We start from the raw sequence: 19,597 nt of genomic DNA on the forward strand, positions 1-19,597 counted from the left end.
GTGATTGCCGAGGCTTGGGGGAGGGGGAAATGGGATGATGTTGGTTAAGGGTGCAAAATTTCAGTCATGCAAAATGAACAGAACCTAATATATAATGTGACTGACGATAGTTAACAACACTATATTGTGTACTTAAAATAAAATCTCTCTCCACCCCTGCAAACACAATGGTAAGTATGTAGATGTGATCATATGCTAATCAGCTTGATTTGGGTGCTCTTTTCACAATGTATGCAAATATCAAAGCACCAAATCATCCACCTTAAATGCATACAATTGTATATGTCAAAGATATCACAGTAAACTCGTACAAAGAAATTAAAAAAATAGGGGACCCAGAACTTAAAATATGGGTCAGAAAAGATGATTAAATATGGAAGCTGTACAGTGTTTCTTTTATTTTGAAAATAATTTAAGGAGTGATAAAATAGTTTAGACAGTAGACTCATATCTTGTAATATGTAATAATAAAGAGATAATTATTGATAAAACATGCTTTAATTTAATAACACATATGTACATTTCCAGTTACAAGGTGAATGCATATAACCGAAGCTTATTTAACAAGTAATATGGTTTGTTTGGGGGACATGACTGCTTGAGTTGCCATATGTATTACAACATAAAAGTTCTAATTAACTTTTTGGTTCTGAAAAGTTCTCATAAGTACTGAAAAAAAATCATGTGGATTTACCTGGGAGTTGGGGGAACTTTGTGTTTTTTTTTTGTTTTTTTTTTTGTTATTGTTCTTTATGGCTGTATGAGCTCAATGTCATAATACAAAAGCCCATTATGCGTTTTTCTCTGAAAGGAGAAACTCATAAATTCTCACTTCATTACTCAGAAAGCTTAATAAATTTGCCATCTGTTTTCCAAAGCCTCATTTAACTTCTCAGAACTTTCCTAGTAGAACGGGGAAATGGTTCCCAGTTGAAGTCATGAGCAATATTGTTTGTAGCTATTTGACAATTTACCAAAAAATCATTATTGCTATTGGGAACTTTAAAAAAAAGTGGCTTATATCTGATGTTAATGTAAACACTACTATATCAAGGATTACTAGCATTCTCATAGTTGTTCCTACTAAATTTTTCAGCCATATATTTTTTCTTCACTACTTCTAATATTTTGTTTTTATATTTATGTGTATGTGTTTTAAAATTATAATTTGATATAATATGGCCAGACAGTCCTCTGACTTCAAAACAGGTTGTCTTTGAAAAACATCAAAGAAGCTTTATTCATTGAAATTCGTAGCAATTCCCCTCCAAGGAAACACTTAAAATATTTCCTAAGCTAGTGTATATAGTATATTAATCCTAAATTACTAAATTTGAGATCTGGAAGCCAAGGTAGTGCTTTTATGCACAATACAATAAGAGAAGGAAAAAAGCAATTGTGTTTCTATTTAGAGGAACAGTGCAGAGTATAGAAACATTTTTACATGGATTTGGTCATTGGAGGATTTTCCCCAAAACCATTTCCTGCCCGTAATCTCCACAGTCGCAGTGACTCTGTGCTGCCGCAGGATACCTTTTCACAAATATCTGGTTCAGTAAGACTCAAGTCAGAAATCAAGGATTGACTTCCCATAATACCACCTTCTAGCTAATCTCCATAAATCTTCCTTTTCTCATTATAAATTGTGGATAGAAGTGTCTGCCTTAAAAGAGTGCTCTAAGGGACGACCTCTTCTGTGGTTGTGATGGTAAAGACTGAATATATAACGCAATATATGGAACATTTTGTGTGCTCAGTAAGTGGCTGTCAAAGATCCTTATTAAAGAATCCGTGATGTGTTGGTTTGTCTTCTGGAGAATGACTGGCAATTTAGACAAATTCATACGTAGCATTGAGGTCTCATAGATGAGGACGTTTAAAAATCACCAACCTGGGTAGGTATTTGGTATGAAGGATCTCCCTCTGCATTGGAAATGAAGGATAGCCTTCCTATGCTGCTTTGCACAATTTCTAACTTTTTTCTGGCATCTGGAACCAAAGGTCCTATAAAATTCCAAGATCCTTTCACTGCAAATTATCGAGAGCACCAGCTACTCAGGCTACGGAGAAAAGAATGAGGAGAGGGCAGGGACACCTATTTAAGAGGGCAGATCCTGCATCCATCCACGTTGGTTGTGCTTCCGACTGTAAAAGAAACAGAAGCACCAGGAAATAAATCAGGGAGAAAACATTGAAGTCAGTTATGTGTGTGTGTATGTAATTGACATACCCATTGCTTTATCTGAAAGGTTATTTAAAACTGTTGATTGAATTAGGAAAAGAAATATGGGGTGAAGGACGTATGTGAGCAGCACATCCTTCTACCTATAAAAGAGCTTCTAAACTGGGAATCACTGAGGATGCTGAACCATTTTTATTTCTAAGAAATTGTCTTCTTTGTACATAATTTATTTTTCAAGTCTTCTATTTTCTTTTATGAGCTATTGAATTTTATTTTCTCATGTGTTAGGAATGCAAAACATTTTTAACTTGGAAAGCGATAAGTTTAAATTGACATCTTTAAGGTAAAACAAATATATTAACTGCCTCTAAAATAAGTAACTGTCAAGGGGAATATGTCTATGGTGTGATCTTTTTTTTTTTCCTTTTTGCCGAAAGTCACCATTTACCTATAGAAGAAATGTAACAACATTTTTATTTTAATGATGTAAATGTAAACATTTTGAAAATCAAAATTTAAAAAATAATAACACACTTGAAAGCATTTTCCAAGGAGTAACCTAGAGTATAACAATCAGGTACAATGTTATCTTCTCATAATAAAGAAACAAATAGTGCTAAAAATTACAGTAGTCATGAAATCTTTGAAAATGAGAAAAACAGAATTTTGAATTGAAAAATTAGTTATTTGATTTTGAAAACAGGTACTGTAGAATTGTTCATAATATATGCATATTTTATTTATAGCCTTTTACATTTGCATTAAGATCAACTGTTTAAATTGTCCCATTTGAGTTTCTTAGGGCATCTCTCATGTCTTTTTCAAATTTATGGTCCCAGGTATCAAGACATTGGCTGGCATATTATCATTTACTAAATAACTTAGTATTAGAGAAATGGTATAAATGTGGTATTAATGTATATCAGTGTTTTTTTTTTATTCACTTAGAGGAATGATGCAAGATATTATTAAACAAGGTTATATATTACATCAGGATCCTAGGAGTACTTAAGACTTTGAAAGTAAGCATATTAGTATAGATTGGGAATTAAATGAGTTTTTATTTTTATTCACCAAACCTTGTAATAGAAGTCAAGAGACCAAGATAAACAATAAGTCAATAGCCCACACCACATAAATTTTACAAATCAGTGTACCTTAAGGCATCTCATACAATCAAGTGCCAAAGTGGACTGATCTTCCAGAATGGCAAAATAAGGCCTTCTAAAATGGCGCTTCTCTGGAAAAGCAGTGTTTAAAAAAAAAAGAAGTCAAAATTATCAGAATTAACTTTTTCAGACTTTGAAATTAAACACGTTTGCAATAACTGTGGATTTATTACAGACATGCTCATGCTCTGCCTCTCTCTGTCTTTCAATAATAAATGAACATTAAAAACTTTGAAAAAATAAGTGACATAAGGAGGCGGTGCTTGTGGCATGTAGGGTGCATATTGGCAGTATGGCTCATTACAATTCACCTTTGCTACCTCTGTTGGGTCATTTCTTCTGGTGGCAGATATTTTTCTTGCATGTCTGTCTTCTTCCATTTAATTTTTTTTTAAGTTTACTTATTTATTTTGAGAGAGAGAGAGTGCAAGAGGAAGAGGGACAGAGAGAGAGAGACAGAGAGAGAGAGTCCCAAGCAGGCTCCGCACCGTCAGCACAGAGCCCAATGCAGGGTTCCATCTCAGGTGAGATCGCGAACTGGTGAAACCATGAGTTGGAGGCTTAAGCGACTGAGCCACCCAGGAACCCTTGTCTTCTTCAATTTTGACTGATCGAATTTCTCCACCTCAGCTATATTGAGTTTGTCAGACACTGTTGCAGAGGAAGTAGAGGAGGGCATACAGGAAGTGGAGTTAATAATAATTTTTATTTCACATAGTTTAAAAAACACGTATGACAAACATGGACTAAAACTTTGTTATTCTTTTTTATGAAGTTATAAACTCAGTAACATGGCTTTTTTAAAAAAAATTGAGGTATAATTGACAGGGAACATTTCAGATGTATAACAGAATTATTTGATATTTGAATACGCTGTGAAATGATCACCACAAAGTCTGGGTAACATCCATCACCATACATAGTTACAGTTTTTGTCTTTGGATGTGAACTTCTAGGATTTACTCCGTTAGCAACTTTCAAATATGCAGCACCGTGTTATCAACTCTATAGTAGCATACCGTGTATACAACCCCATGACTTATTTTTTGTATACCTGGAAGTTTGTAACGTTTGATGCTTTTCCCCTATTTCACGCACCCCCTAATCCCTTCCTCTGACAACCACCAATCTGGTCACTATATCTATAAGTTTATTTATTATTATTATTCCACATATATGTCAAATCATCTCTTTCTTTGTTGGACTTATTTCAGTTAGCATAGTGCCTTCAAGATCCATTGATGTTGTCACCAATGGCAGGAATTCATTCTTTTTCATGACTGGATAATATTCTTTTGTGTGTGTGTATGCGTGTGTGTGTGTGTGTGTGTGTGTGTCTCACATTTCTTTATTTTCCATTAATGGATATTTAGGTTGTTTCCATATTTTGGCTTTGTAAATTATGCCGCAATGAATACGGAGGTGCATGTATCTTTTTGAATTAGTGGTTTTGTTTTCTTTGCTTATATACCCAAAGTGGAAATGCTGAATCATATGGAAGTTCTATTTTTTTAATGTTTATTTATTTTTGAGAGAGACAGAGACAGAACATGAGTGGGGGAGGGGCAGAGAGAGAGGGAGACACAGAATCAGAAGGAGGCTCCAGGCTCCGAGCTGTCAGCACAGAACCCTACTGGGGCTTGAACCCACAAACTGTGAGATCACGACCTGAGTTGAAGTCGGACGCTTAACTGACTGAGTCACCCAGGCACCCCTGGAAGTTCGTTTTTACTTTATGAGGACACTTCATAGTGTTCTCCATAGTGTCTGCACCAATTTACATTCCCACCAACAGGGTACAAGTGTTCGCTTTTCTCCACTTCCTCACCAACTCTTGTTATTTCTTGTCTTTCTGGTAATAGCCATTTAACAGGTGTGAGGTGATATCTCACTGTTTTGATTTTCATTTCCCTGAGAATGAGTGATGCTGAGAGCACCTTTCCAAGTACCTGTTGGCCATCTGGATGTCTTCTTTGGGAAATATCTATTCAGATTTGTCCATTTTAAGAATCAGATTATCAGGGTGCTTAGGTGCCTCAGTAGGTTGTCTGACTTCAGCTCAGGTCATGATCTCACAGTTCGTACATCTGAGCCCCACATCGGGCTCTGTGCTGACAGCTCAGAGCCTGGAGCCTGCTTCAGATTCTGTGTCTCTCTCTCTCTCTCTAACCCTCCCCCACTCATGTGTGTGCCCTCTCTCTCTCTCTCTTTTACACTGTCAAAAATAAATAAACATTTAGAAAATTACAAATCAGATCATCATTTTGCTCTTGGGTTGTATGAATTATTTATATTTGGGGGATATTTATTAGTCAGATTTTTACAAATATGACTTCACATTCAATAGTTTGCCTTTTTCTTTTGCTGTATAGAAGCTTTTTATTTTGATGTAGTCCCACTTATTCATTTTTGCTTTGTTGCTTTGTTTTTGGTGTTGGATCCCAAAAGAAAAAAATCATTGCCAAGACCAATGCCAGGGGGCTTACCATCTATGTTTTCTTTGAAAATGTTATGGTTTCAGTTATTACATTAAAGTCTTTAATCTATTTTGAGTCAATTTTTGTGTATAGTGTGAGATAGTGGGCCAGTTTTATTCTTTTATATGTGACTGTCCAGTTTTCCCAACACCATTTATTGAAGAAATTGTCCTTTCCTCATTGTATATTCTTGGCTCCTTTGTTTTAAATGAGTTAGACAATATGCATGAGTTTAGTTTTGGAATCTCGATTCTATTCCATTGATGTGATGCATCTGTCTTTATGACAATGCCGTATCATCTTGATTCTATAGCTTCGTAATATAGTTTGAAATCAGAGTGTGATGCCATCAGCTTTGCTCGTTCTCAAGGTTGCTGGGCTATTCAGAGTCTTCTGTGGTTCTGTACAGATTTGGGGATTGTCTGTTCTATTTCTGTGAAAAATACTAGCGGAATTTTGATAAGGATTGTATTGAATCTATAGATTGCTTTGGGTAGCATGGACATTTTAACAGTATTAATTCTTCTAATCCATAACCACAGAATATCTTGACATTTATTTGTGTCTTCAATTTCTTTCTATCACTGTCTTTTGGTGTCTAATGTACAGCTTACTTACTTCACTGGTTACATTTATTCCTTGGTATTTATTATTTTGATGCAATTATAAGTGAGTTTATTTTCTTAATTTCTCTTTCTGATAGTTTATTATTAGTGTATAGAAATGTAATAGATTCCTGTATATTGATTTTATACCTTGCTATTTTACTGAATTTGTGTATTAGTGCTAATGTTTTTTAGTAGTGTCTTTGGGATTTTCTTTTATAATATCCTGTTATCTGCAAATATATGTATTTGTATATATTTAAGTCCATCTGGTCCAATATGGTGTTTAAGGATGATGTTTCCTTCTGATTTTCTGTCTGGATGATCTATATATTGATGTAAGTGAGGTATTAATCCCCCAACTTTATTCTATTACTATTTCACCCTGTAGATCTTTTAATATTTGCTTTATATAGGTGCTTCCTAATTTATTAAATGTTAGAAAAACATAATTGATTTCGCCTATCGATTCATTTCTCTGCTCATTTAAGAAAGAAAAATGGACTTCTCTAAAACATTATCATCTATACTTACTTTATTATTTTTTTGCACTCAATCACTTATGAACTGATTGCTATGAGTCTTTTGCATCCATTTCTTCATATAAACTTCTTTGTCAAGGATCAAAATGATCTCCATGTTGCTAAATCCAATAGTCAATTTCCAATTCTCATTTTCCAGACTTTGTGTTTTGTCTCTCTCCCTTCCCCGGCAATGACTGTTTTCTTTTCTTTCCTTTTCTTTTCTTTTCTTTTCTTTTCTTTTCTTTTCTTTTCTTTTCTTTTCTTCTTTTCTTTTCTTTTGTTTCTTCCCTACTTTCCTATATTTTATACTGCAGGATTCCCCAGATTAGTCCCTAATCCTTCTCTCTACATACCCTCCAAGCCTTGCCCTTCTCACTCAGATCACTGCTTTATCCTTTATCTCATCTTTGTTCTGACACATCCTAATTTTTATAACCTACCTTGATTTTTCTACACTAATATATACATATATATAACATATTATATATATGTTATATATATTATATATGTTATATATATGTTATATATGTGTCATCTGTTATACATATATATGTTATATATAATATACATGTTATATATAATATATATGTTATATATGTTGTATATATGTTGTATATATGTTATATATGTGTTATATATATGTTGTATATATATGTTATATATATATATGTTACATACTTACCCTTTTAATCCTATATGCTCTCAAATATAACATGTCCGAAACCAGACTTGATCTTTCATGCAAACCCTGCTTTTTTTTCATAATTTCTCCATTTTACTAAATAACAACTCTCTCCTTTCAGTTGCTCAATCAAATATTTTGGAATCAACCTTGACTCAAGTTTACTTTCAAATCCTGCTCCTTTCCTTATTGAAAACTTTATAACTTCTTTCCTTTTTTTCAATCTTCTTCCCAAGAGCTTATTCTCAACAGTGTAGTCAGAATTATAATTTTAAGACTTATGTCAATTCTTGTCACTTCTCTGCTCAGAAATTTCCCATGTTTTTTTTTCCATGTCACTCGGAGTAAAACTCATGAAGAGTTCATATGGACTGCAAATTCTGACCTGTGTTATTTCTTTGACTTCATTTCCTAGAGGTTTTTTTTAGACATTCCCTTAGTTCTGATTTTGCACACATGGCAATGGAGATTCTATCTTGCAGCCCCTCCCTCACACACTCTTGCTGTCTTCTCTGCTTTCTTTTCTTTTTTTAAAAGTTTCTCTTTCCTGCTTATTTAGTCAGTTATTTTTGGAGGGAGAGAGAGGGCACAAGTGAGTGAGGGGCAGAGAGAGAGGGAGAGAGACAGAATCCCAAGAGGGCCATATAGGGAGGGAAAGAGAGGAAGAGAGAGAGAGAGAGAAGCGGGACTCACTCATGGCGGGGCTCGAGCTCACCGGATACAGAGCTTGGACCCACAACCCGCGAGATCATGACCTGAGCTGGACAGAGTCTGATGCTTAACTGACTGAGCCACCCAGGCGTCCCTCTGTTTTATTTTCTTGACTTTACTTACAATTATTTCAGCAATATTATAGTTAATTGATTTATAGTCTTGTATCTTGTGTCTTGCCACTAGAATTAAGTCCTTTCAGGACTTGGTTTGTCTGTTTTGCTCACTATTTTTTCTTTCCACCAAGAAAAAGACTAAATGCCTATAAAGCACTCAATAAATATTCACTGAATGAATGAATGAATGAGCGATTAAAATTTGAAGACAACTTATGTTTAGTGAGATTTATGGCATTCAGAAGAGCTTTATCGTAAATAATCATAATAAATTTGATGTAAAAATAATAAATAATTTGATGGATGTCATTGTGGTTGCTCAGCAGGTAGATGGACAGATGTGTAGGTCTAGGAGTCATATTAGAAATGAGTAAATATATATATATTTATATATTATGTAAGTATATATATATACACATACATATATATCTGTATGTATACATACATATATATCTGTATATATACATACACATATATCTGTATATATATATGTATATATATAATATAATATATATATATATATCTGTATATATATGTATGTATACATGATAGTTAAAGCCCCAAGAACAGATATAGTTGCCAAAAGTGACCATGGAAACAGGAGAAAGATGAGTTGACATTGGAATCTAGAATCAAAATTGAGCACATGTCTGCCTCCTGCTTTCTCTTCTTACCTATCACTTCCCGCCTACCACTCACGCTCCTGAAAAAAAGGTGTAAAAACTTCAAAGTGCCAATCTACGTCAAATAATTGGCATATAATTTACAAGGTATGAATAATTGGAATGAGTAATCTTTCTAAAAATTCCTGTATGATTAGATATTTATTTTTGACAATCAAGACATTATCTCCGAGTCACTAAAGATGTGGTAGAATTATTTTTGAGAAAACATTGTTCTATTTTTGCCCACTTGCAATATTCAGATGTTTTCACCTTTACCAAGAGTGAATTGCATGTTTTTTTTCTGGTTTGAGTTTTTGTAACAGTACATGGGCACATGCAGATTTTCCAAAACTTTACCACACCTTTCATGTCTGGTGGACTTAATCTGGGTTGATATCAAACATATTCAAAGTCTCCGGGTGACATAAACTGGCGGCACAAAGAGTGAAGGGATGAACAGGCGACTCTGACGCAGAGTTAAGGCAAGCGGAAAGCTGCTCTTGGGCAGATACACGTCATGTTGCCAATGAAGTGGGTTGTTAAAAAGAAAGCTTCTGAAATAATTGATGATGGGGTGACTGAAAGCATTTTTCGGTTAAAGCCTTTAAGGAAATGACAATAACTAAATCAGATCTTTGCTGTTTTCCAGAATCAGCTAACATTTGCCATAGGAAGCTGTGAAATACAATACCAAAGTTTTGAAGGGAAGTACTGAGGCAGCGTAGCTGTTTTATCTATATCGTACAGAACTATGAGCGAATTTGTGTTGCGCTCTTAGTGTGTTTCTGCTGCATGACCTGAGAAAATATTCCTACGCTGAATTATTTTATTTCAATAGTTTCCTGGTGGATGGTAGATATTACACTCTGTCCCAACTGAATAGACACGTTGTGTTGTTTCTCATCGTCGCATATTACGAATTGCAAACACGATTAATGTGCATATCCGTTGTAATTCTGCATCCTTTATTACAAATATGTAACGATAAAGCAACAACTTTGTCAGAAGTTTTGTGTGGTGTATTACCCTCTAGCGAATCCTCTTTGTGATAATTTTGTCATACAGATTCCATTCAGCACACGTATGTGTCTCCTCTCTATCCTCTTGAAATTAAGACATTTCTATGGGACGATTGATGGTTTTCCATAAAAAATATTTGTGACGTCAGCTTTTAAAATCTATCCTGAATATCACCTCCTGATTTTACAGCCAGTCTGACACCATTCGTGTTTGAAAAACAAAAAAAAAATCCAAAACTCCTTGTTTCTTTTTTCTTCTTTTTTTTTTTTTTTTTTTTTTTTTTTTTGCAACGTGGGATACAAATTTCCTTAAAGATCTCAATAGGAAATACTTTTAAAAACTTCAAACTATTATTGGGCCTTGGTTGAATTTTGTTTTGTTTTTTTTTAAACAGTCAGATACAACAAATTTAAATAATCAAATACAACAGTTAAAATTAATTACATTTAAAATTAATGCATGCATTTTATTTTGGAACGGCACCATTTGGCTCCTGGTGCCGTAAATATTGATATACCCTTGCTTTCAGCATTTCGTATTCAGTGTCTTATGACAAATTGTAACTTATTCTAGAGAATAATGAAGAATATTTTTTAAATATTTTAATCCAAATGTATCATTGGAAATGTGTATAAAGAGGTGAAAAATACTTTTTAAGCCACTCCCATGTTTCTCTTGTACTTTATCGAGAATAAGATTTTATTCTGGCCAAAAATATCTCTATGCAGCATTTACCAATACTGAAGTGACTTTCATAGATAATAAGAATGCTTAGTATTTCTAGCCTCGGACTGCCATGTTTTGAAGTAAATCTTCAATACACATGAAGTTTACATATTGAATAAAAAGGCCTACAGATTATATGCATCGGATATAATTAACTGGTTCCAATTGGTTTTATCAAGCTTCAAAAAATGACTATTATCTAGTTGTCTAGTTATTATCAAGTGTTTTCAAGACACTGATTTGTATTTGATCTGAAGCTTTTCTCGTTCCTTTGCAGGAGCTGGAATTTTCAAATCTGTTCGCTGTTCTCCACTGCATTCATTCGTTCTTTGCTGCCAAAGTAGCTTGTTTGGACCCTCTCTTTTTAGGCAATCAGGCTGCAGCTTCCGCTGCTCCCAGCTCTGCTACAACAAGCAAAGCCAAGTACACAACCTGACACACGGGGCTTCCTTTTGCCATGTACCATGACTGTACAAACCGAATAAACATCCTCATCATTTTAGACGCTGGAGAAACAATGGTGTCACCAGGTCGACAGTGAATTCGATTTGAAATTTCAGCAGAAAACAAGAAGGTCCTAAGGGATCTCAAAAGCATTTCTGTTTTGGAAGGCATTTGTGAATAATCTTAAAAGAACCTAACAGCTCGTTCTCACTCAGTTTATTTGTACCAGTATTTCATCAAAAGTGAAGACAAAAAAATGAATGATTCAAAGTATGTACATAATATAAAAAAATTGTAAGCTACCTATAAATAAAAATACCACTTAAATGGTTATTTCTGTATTTTAGATTATTTTGTATGACAGATACCTGTCGGGCCAGATCATGAACTAATGCCCTATCATTGAATTATAAGTAATATAAAGGAGGCAGGCCATATGGCAGCAAAGGAAAAAAAGCATGCAAAATTTCATCAAGGAAGAAAGCACTTTAATCTGCTGGTGTAGAGTTTTCTGTGTATTCTCATTCCGCAACACGACGCTGGCACTCCAATTTTGTTTATCTTGTTGTCAGATATTCTTAAGAATTTCAAAAGAATAAATTCATTGATTCCATGAGAGTCACAATGTAAAATGTATTATTTTTCCTTAAATCACTGAAACCAACGTTTTATCGCTGCTAGTGTCAACCAAATATGCCAAAAGATGTCCATTTAATGACGAATGAAGAAAACATTCGTGAACCTCTTGGTCTTTCCTTCGTTTAAGGAGATTTTTACTTACATAATGGGATTTGGTATCGCATTAAAGTGTCATAAGTTTTCAGTGACCCCAAAAACTTTTGTAGAGAAAGTCATAGCGACATATGTGGCATGTGAAACAATTCTTTGTAATCCTAATTCTAGTTATTTACGGACTAAAATGATCATAGGGTATAGTCTCCAAGTTTTACTTATGTTGGGGAAATGACATTTTCCCATTTTAGTAATATTTTATGAGAAAGTAAGGTGAGATACGAAAATAAAATTTTAAATTTCTAACTTACCATGTCATAAAAATGATTATATAAGGCCAAACTAAGTGGGTTATTTTAGGTATCTTGTGTTAGTAAATGTAAAGGGGATGGAAATCTGAAAACATCAGAGGTATGTGCACATGACAGATCCCAGGCGTTACATGACCATTTGTTTAATGTCGAGAACCTTCTCCTTTACTACAGCTGTACTGAGATCTGCTTTTTAAACAAACCGTCTATTAAAAAAAGAAAGATTACTTGTATGTTAACATGCATGTCCCCAACTAAATCAAACACTGGATATTTCCTTGTGAAGATGATGAAATACCCAATAAGTTGGTTTGATTGTCTTTTTTTTCTTTTTCAATATTTTTTTAATGTTTATTTTTGAGAGGCACAGAGAGACAGAGCATGGGTGGGGGGAGGGCAGAGGGAGAGGAAGACACAGAATCCGAAGCAGGCTCCAGGCTCCGAGCTGTCAGCCCGGCGGAGCCCGACGCCGGGCTTGAACCTGTGAACCACAAGATCGTGACCTGAGCCGAAGTCGGTTGCTCAACTGATGGAGCCACCCAGGCACCTCTGATTTTCTTTTCTTAAATAGGACAAAAAATTTACAAAAGAAAGGATCAAAATTGTTTGCAAAAAGGACACATGATCGTTATACTGACAAATTTATCAAACTATTTCCATAATCATCCTAAATTATCAATTCACTTTGTGTCTGGTTAATTCTTAAGCACATTGAGATTGAAAAGAAAAAAGCCAGGGCTCATAATTGTAACTGGCAAGAGTTAAGCTGCATCTAGGACGCCTTATTGAAAGAACTGTGGCAAATAGGACACCACGTGGTTTTTACATGGTTTCTTTTGACCATGAAATGAATATATACTCAAAATGGGGAGAACACTGTGAAATTACTGCTCACTATTGACCGAACGGGACAGTCATTCCAAAGCCAGGAGCCCGCCAAAAGCAGGCTTCAGGAAGGCCCCGGAGCCTGGGGAGGAAGAGCAGAGAGACGCCTGCCCCTTAGGGTGGGTAGCAGTACGAGCCGGTTCCTTGCAGAATCTCTGCTGTGAGTTGGACGCGTATCTCAGAGCGCCCCACATTGGGGCAGCGTGGATGTGTCCACAGGGAGATCATCCGGTCTGTGGGGAGTGGGAAGTGGGCTCAGCCACCAGGAAAAAAAAAAAAAAAGGAAGTCGATTTAAACCCTTACATAAGTGCAATGTAATCATTTTTAAAAGCAATGTCAGGTTTATAAAAGCTCCGTTTTAAATATACAAAAGACAATTGAATGAAATATCCTTTTTGTTGTATAATAAAAAATCTTCTAGCCTGTGCTTAGGTGTATGAAGGAAACGGTGCACAATGAGATATGTATGGGTATATATCTCCTTGTACAACACACACACACACACACACGCACACATATGTGTATATGTATATAATAAAATGCTACCCACAAATTATATTAGATGAATATATTTCAAATATATATATTTAATATACTTTAAATTTACACTGTAAATTGTAGCTTGAATTAAAATTTATGATAATACGATATTGTGTTTATTTTTGATACCACTGATTAAAAAAGAAAAAAACAAACCTAACAGGCCTAAATTGCTGCTTAACATTAGTGGAGCACCTACCTATTAGAAAAATATTACTCTGATGTTCATCAGTTACCAAATAGTATTTAACACTTTCCTTTACAGTGGAATGATTAGCCACTGTGGTTTGTTATAACTGGAACTATTTGAATGAGAAAGATTAAAAAATGAACAAAATACTCAGATAAATCTCTATTTCTCATGTAATGTAGGTTTAGGTGCATGAGATTTACTCATCAAATCCTCGTTTGTACTAGAGCACATTTTAATAGCAGAATGCTTCATTATGTGTTAACCCCTCCAGTGCCTTGGGATATGTGTGTATGTGTGTGTGCGTGTGTGTGTGTGTATACACATTATACATGTATGTGTACATATGTATGTGTATGTATGTATGTATATATGTATACATACATATATATACACATTAAAGGGTTCATTATACTGTACATAGTGCAAGCTCAAAGGGAATATTATATTATAGGTACTTAGGCCAGAGAAGGGAGTTCAAATATCATCTGAAATATTTGCTAACTACTATAATAATGTATTTTGCCTGATAAAGAATAACAATTCATTTAAGCTGAAGTATATTAAAGCAGGGGCATTTTAATTTGTTATACCACAGCAAATATTTATTTCAAATATACTTTAAGATAGAATGTGTAATGTGTACCCCAACATTTACCATCTAACACTATTTTAAAGGGAGAATAAGCAGCTAATCATTCTTGCCCATTTTTCAGGCAGGTACCAGCTTAGAGTCTTAAAGTCTGTGCTCACAAAACTGTCATTAGGCAAGAAGAAAAGTAATTACTTGAAAATAAATGTCAAGTTCATATTAACCATAAAAGCAGAGAAATTTTCCTTTGGGTGCATTGGTTTATAGATCGACGTTTCCCTCATTTACAATGACAAAGCTTATTCATAAACTTTGTTTACATGGAATGCTGGGTTTGAGAGAAGCTTGATTTATTATTGTGGAAAAGTAATAATCCTAACAATGATTTAGAATTACTGCTAGAAATCAGCAGGTGGAGAAGCTTTAAAAGCACAAGGACGATCTTGTGCTTAACTTTTTAAGGTAAGTGTACACGTTCTGATATTAATAACAAACATTTTGCTACTCTTAACAGTGCTGTACTCATGAGCTCTTAAGGAATTGCTTTATTCATACCTCTAAAACTCTTGTTTATGATTTATTCTCATTCCTTAATACTTCAAAGTCGTCATTCACTTATTTGCACATTTGAAGTTGCTTTTGAAGATAAATAAAATGTTATAAATGTTATATATTTTATACATATCAAAAATGCAATGACAGTACCAGAAATACGAAATGTAAATATATTTATTTCATTTTTAATTGTTTCGGTGGATGTTTGTAAAATGTAAATTAATATCTGTGACAAATGACTTGTCACTTCGTTCTTTAAGTTCATTAATGTACTACTAACAAAACTGTACCTTTTCTAATGAAGCATACTGGAAAATAAAAACAAATACTTTTTACTACATTTGTATTTTCACTTCTTGGGTTTGATCTGTAAATTTCACGTGTGTTTAGAGCATGATTCTGGGGACTTAACTGAAATGGACTGGGAGAAATATGAGCTAACAGCCTGGGGCACAGACCTCTTGGGGCATGATCTGTTCTGGTTCATCAATATTTACCAAGATTGCATGTCTGACCTCCAAAGGCTCTAAAGGTTGAAGAAAGATGCTATCTGCCAAATTACTTAAACAGCCACAATTACAACTTTTGAAAACATGAGAACTTTGATATTTACACAGTGGTCCATTGAGAGCAGAGTCTACACTGAGAGCACTAGTCTGACAGGGCGTCATCGTCTGGCCATTTGTAACCGGAGCAGCTCATCTCATATGTCATACGAGACCACAATGGTCTTTCGGGTAACTATAGTGTGGTAAGAGAGACTGATTACAAGAATCACTTTGAGACAATTCTGATATCTAATGTTTATTTATTTTTGAGAGAGACAGAGACAGAATGCAAGTGGGTTGGGGCAGAGAGAGAGGGAGGCACAGAATCCGAAGCAGGCTCCAGGCTCTGAGCTGTCAGAACAGAGCCCGACGCGGGGCTCGAACTGACAGCTGTGAGATCGTGACCTGAGCCGAACTCCAACGCTCAACCGACTGAGCCACCCAGGCGCCCCAAGACAATTCTGATATCTATATTATTCTAGCTGTTAAATGAACACCTCTCTCATTGTTGATACTCTCTTTTTCTGTTTTGGGGAAAAAAACTGACGGAAAAATAGTACATGCCCATCATAAGTAGTTTAAGCAATTAAAAAGAATATTAAAAAGTAGGGATTATATTAAACCTTGGCAGCACAAAAATAAACATAATTCACTTTAGATAAATGTTGATATATATACCCATGTTTATATAGAGCCCAAAAGAAGTATAATTACTTGATGTACTGATGTACAAGTACGTGGATTTAAATGCTTCTATAGATATATTCCTTCAAAAAGCACAATATAAAATAAACCGGTAACTGTGTTTTGGGGGAATGTATGAACAGTAATAGCAAAATGTGGATTTTTAAAAGTTGACTACCTATTAGAAAAAAGTAGAATTATGGTATATTTTAAAAGGATCAGGACTTCAAGAATATTCTCTTCTTTAATTTTTTAAGATTCATTCAAGTTTAAATACAAAAGTACCAACTTTCCTGAATAGAGTTCTGTACATTTTGATAAATGGATATAATTGTGCACCACCACCAAGATAAAAATATAGCATAGTTCAATCGCACCAATAAATGCCAGTTTGTAGACAACCCCTTGTAACCCTAACCCTTGTAAACTATTGAGTTGTTTTCTGTTCCCATAGCTTTCCTTTTTCAAGACTGAAATGTACAGTATTTCATCTTTTGATATTATTCCCACTCTTTTGGGAGATCACTTCTCCACAGAAACTATTTTTGGGTACGTTCTCTGTCAAAAGGATAGTTCTACCGGCTTTGCCCTTTGTCCACTGTATCCCTTCTGTCTTCTGTCACAGGCACCTCTATCCAGGCTAGGAGTCTTCTAGGCACGAAACAGGTACTACCTCTTACATGAACAAGTATGGAGTGAAGGAAATAAACATATTCGTGTAATGTCAATTCCAGTTAAGGAAAATACAACAGTCATTTTTTTTTTAACTTAAGAGGTTTCATGAGTTTACTTTTATGTGAACACAAGTTTTTAACTTATTTGAATAAATACCAAGCAGGGTAATTGCCAGATCATAGGGTAAGAATATGTTTAATTTTGTCAGAAATTATCCAAACTTTTTCCAGTTGTGCGTTCCCACCAGTAATGAATGTGAATACCTTTTCTCTACATACTCACCAACAGTTGCTATCGTGAGTGTTTGAGATTTTGGCCATTCTAACAAGTATGTTTTGGTATCCTTATTTCACCATAAGCAGAATAAGATTCTTTGTTCTTAGTGCCCAATAGCTTCTATTCTCCCCAACTCTTTCAACCTGAGATTCCTCGTCATCTTTGTATGTGTTGGTGAGAGCTGCTATAACAAAGTACCACAAATTGAGTGGCTTAAACAACACAAGTCTGTTAGCTCTGGTCTGGAAGCTGGAAATCCAAGATCAAGGTACCAGTAGGATGATACACACTGTGAAGGCACTAAGGAAAGCTCTGTTCCAGGATTCTTTCCAAGCGCCCGGGGGTTCCTTGACAACGTCATTGCAATCTTCACATGGTATTCTCCGTGTGTGTGTATGTGCGTGTGTGTGTGTGTGTGTGCGTGTGCACGCGCGTGTCCTTTGTTATGGTCAAATTGGATTAGGGGGTCTGCCGTACTCCACTATGACCTCATCTTAACTCCCTACATCTGCAGTGGCCCTCTTCCCAAGTAAAATCACATTCTGATGTCTGGGGGTGAGGATTTTAACCTATCAATCTTGAGGAGAACACATTTCAACACATAGCAGTCCTTTAGATGGCAACTTAAATGTCCCTTACAACGAGAAGCTTTTTTCCTTCTTTTCATCAGAAAACCTGAATTCTTTCTGCCATGTACTTATAACACTTGGCCATGTTTATTGCTATGGTTTAATTTGCCGTCTTCCCTACTAAGCTTGAATTTCTAATTTCTGGGAAGGCAGAGACTATGTCCATGTTGCTTACCTTTGTTACTCACCACCTCGCACCATGTCTGGAACACAGACGTGCTTAATGAAAGGTGTTACTGTTGAGTGATTTTAATAACCAAAAGTGAGGTTTCGTTCAGAATTAAAGCGGATGACATTACAAAAGTGACATTATTCTATTTCAGTCATTATCCTAACATAATTGCTTATGTTTCTAAGAAAATAATTGGAGAGTTTGCTCTTACATGGAACTGCTAATCATATAAATAATAGCAGGCAAGATAAGAAAACAAGAGTTGATATTCCTCTGCACTTTTTCTGTTGGATTTTTTAGAACTGATATTTCTTATCTTGCATTATCATTTTATTAAAAACATCGTGGGGGGGTGCCTGGGTGGCTCACTGGGTTAAGTGTCCGACTTCAGCTCAGGTCACGGTCTTGTGGTTCATGGGTTCAAGCCCCACCTCAGGCTGTGTGCTGACAACTCAGAGCCTAGAGCCTGCTTTAGATTCTGTTTCTCCCTCTCTCTCTGTCCCTCCCCACTTGCACTCTGTCTGTCTCTCTCTCAAAAATAATCATTAAATTTTTTAAAAAATATATCTTGTAGTTATATATATGTGTATATATACACACATTTTAGTAATCTATAAATAGTAATCTATAATAGTGATCTATAGCTAGTCATGTATAAATACATCTTAAAACTTGTCAAGTTTTATACTGAGTAGTACATGTCTCTATGGAACAATTAAATAATTTTGAGAGAATTTTTCTAAAAGCAAGGATAAAAGAAAAAATTCAAAATTAAGGCGTTGTAAAGTGAACAATGAAAAACATATATAGATCTGGAATTGTACAGAGAAACTCAATTTACTAATTCAGTGAAATGCACTCGGAAAGATAAAACTCATCAAAATGCATCCAGGGAGAATAAGGGTCTTTGTTACCTAGCAGTAACCAGTAAGCTTTCTTAAGAATATTCAGGATGAGAGAAACTACTTTAACTCTTCTTTTCTTGAGTTAGTGATTTCGTTCAATAAATAAGATAAGTGAAACCAAAGAATCAAAGTCAAATAACCATGAATATGTTATGTTGACATTTCCAAATGACTTTGAATGTGCAGTAATGGGATTTGCAGATCTGCTTTATGACAGTTCCCACAAAATGATTATGTGGAACAAAATTATGTCATTTCTAAAAAATGATTGTGTTGCCATGGTCACCTCTGTCAGAAACACTCTATCTAATCTCTTCTATACACAGCACCTTCAGCTTCATGATCCAGTTATGTTCTAAAACTCTAGCGCACGGTAATTACGTATAACTTACTCTATTCTTTTTTATAGAAAAGGTTGCAAATGATGATAACCTACTGTTTTAAAATAATTTTTTGATGTGAAATTTATATCACATAGAATTATTTTAAAGTAAACAATTCAGGGGCATTTAGTATATTCACAGTATTGTGCTACCAACCGCCTCTGTCTAGTTTCAAAACGTTTCCATCATTCCAGAGTA

General features: G+C 34.9%; 1 protein-coding gene across 2 annotated transcripts in view; it reads left to right on the forward strand.

Annotated features, from left to right (window-relative positions):
- Positions 1–11,313, forward strand: part of SNTG1 (syntrophin gamma 1) — a 333,569-nt gene extending 322,256 nt beyond the window's left edge. For both annotated transcript variants that reach the window (XM_047073716.1, XM_047073717.1), the window contains one exon: positions 11,155–11,313. In XM_047073716.1, the coding sequence (XP_046929672.1) occupies positions 11,155–11,313 (159 nt within the window). The remainder of the gene's footprint in view (positions 1–11,154) is intronic.
- The last annotated feature ends 8,284 nt before the right edge of the window (positions 11,314–19,597 follow it).

Source organism: Lynx rufus, unplaced genomic scaffold, assembly GCF_022079265.1.
Source record: "Lynx rufus isolate CCGP_SWC_20201006 ecotype Redwood Valley unplaced genomic scaffold, mLynRuf1.p SCAF_12, whole genome shotgun sequence".
Classification (NCBI taxonomy): Eukaryota; Metazoa; Chordata; class Mammalia; order Carnivora; family Felidae; genus Lynx; species Lynx rufus.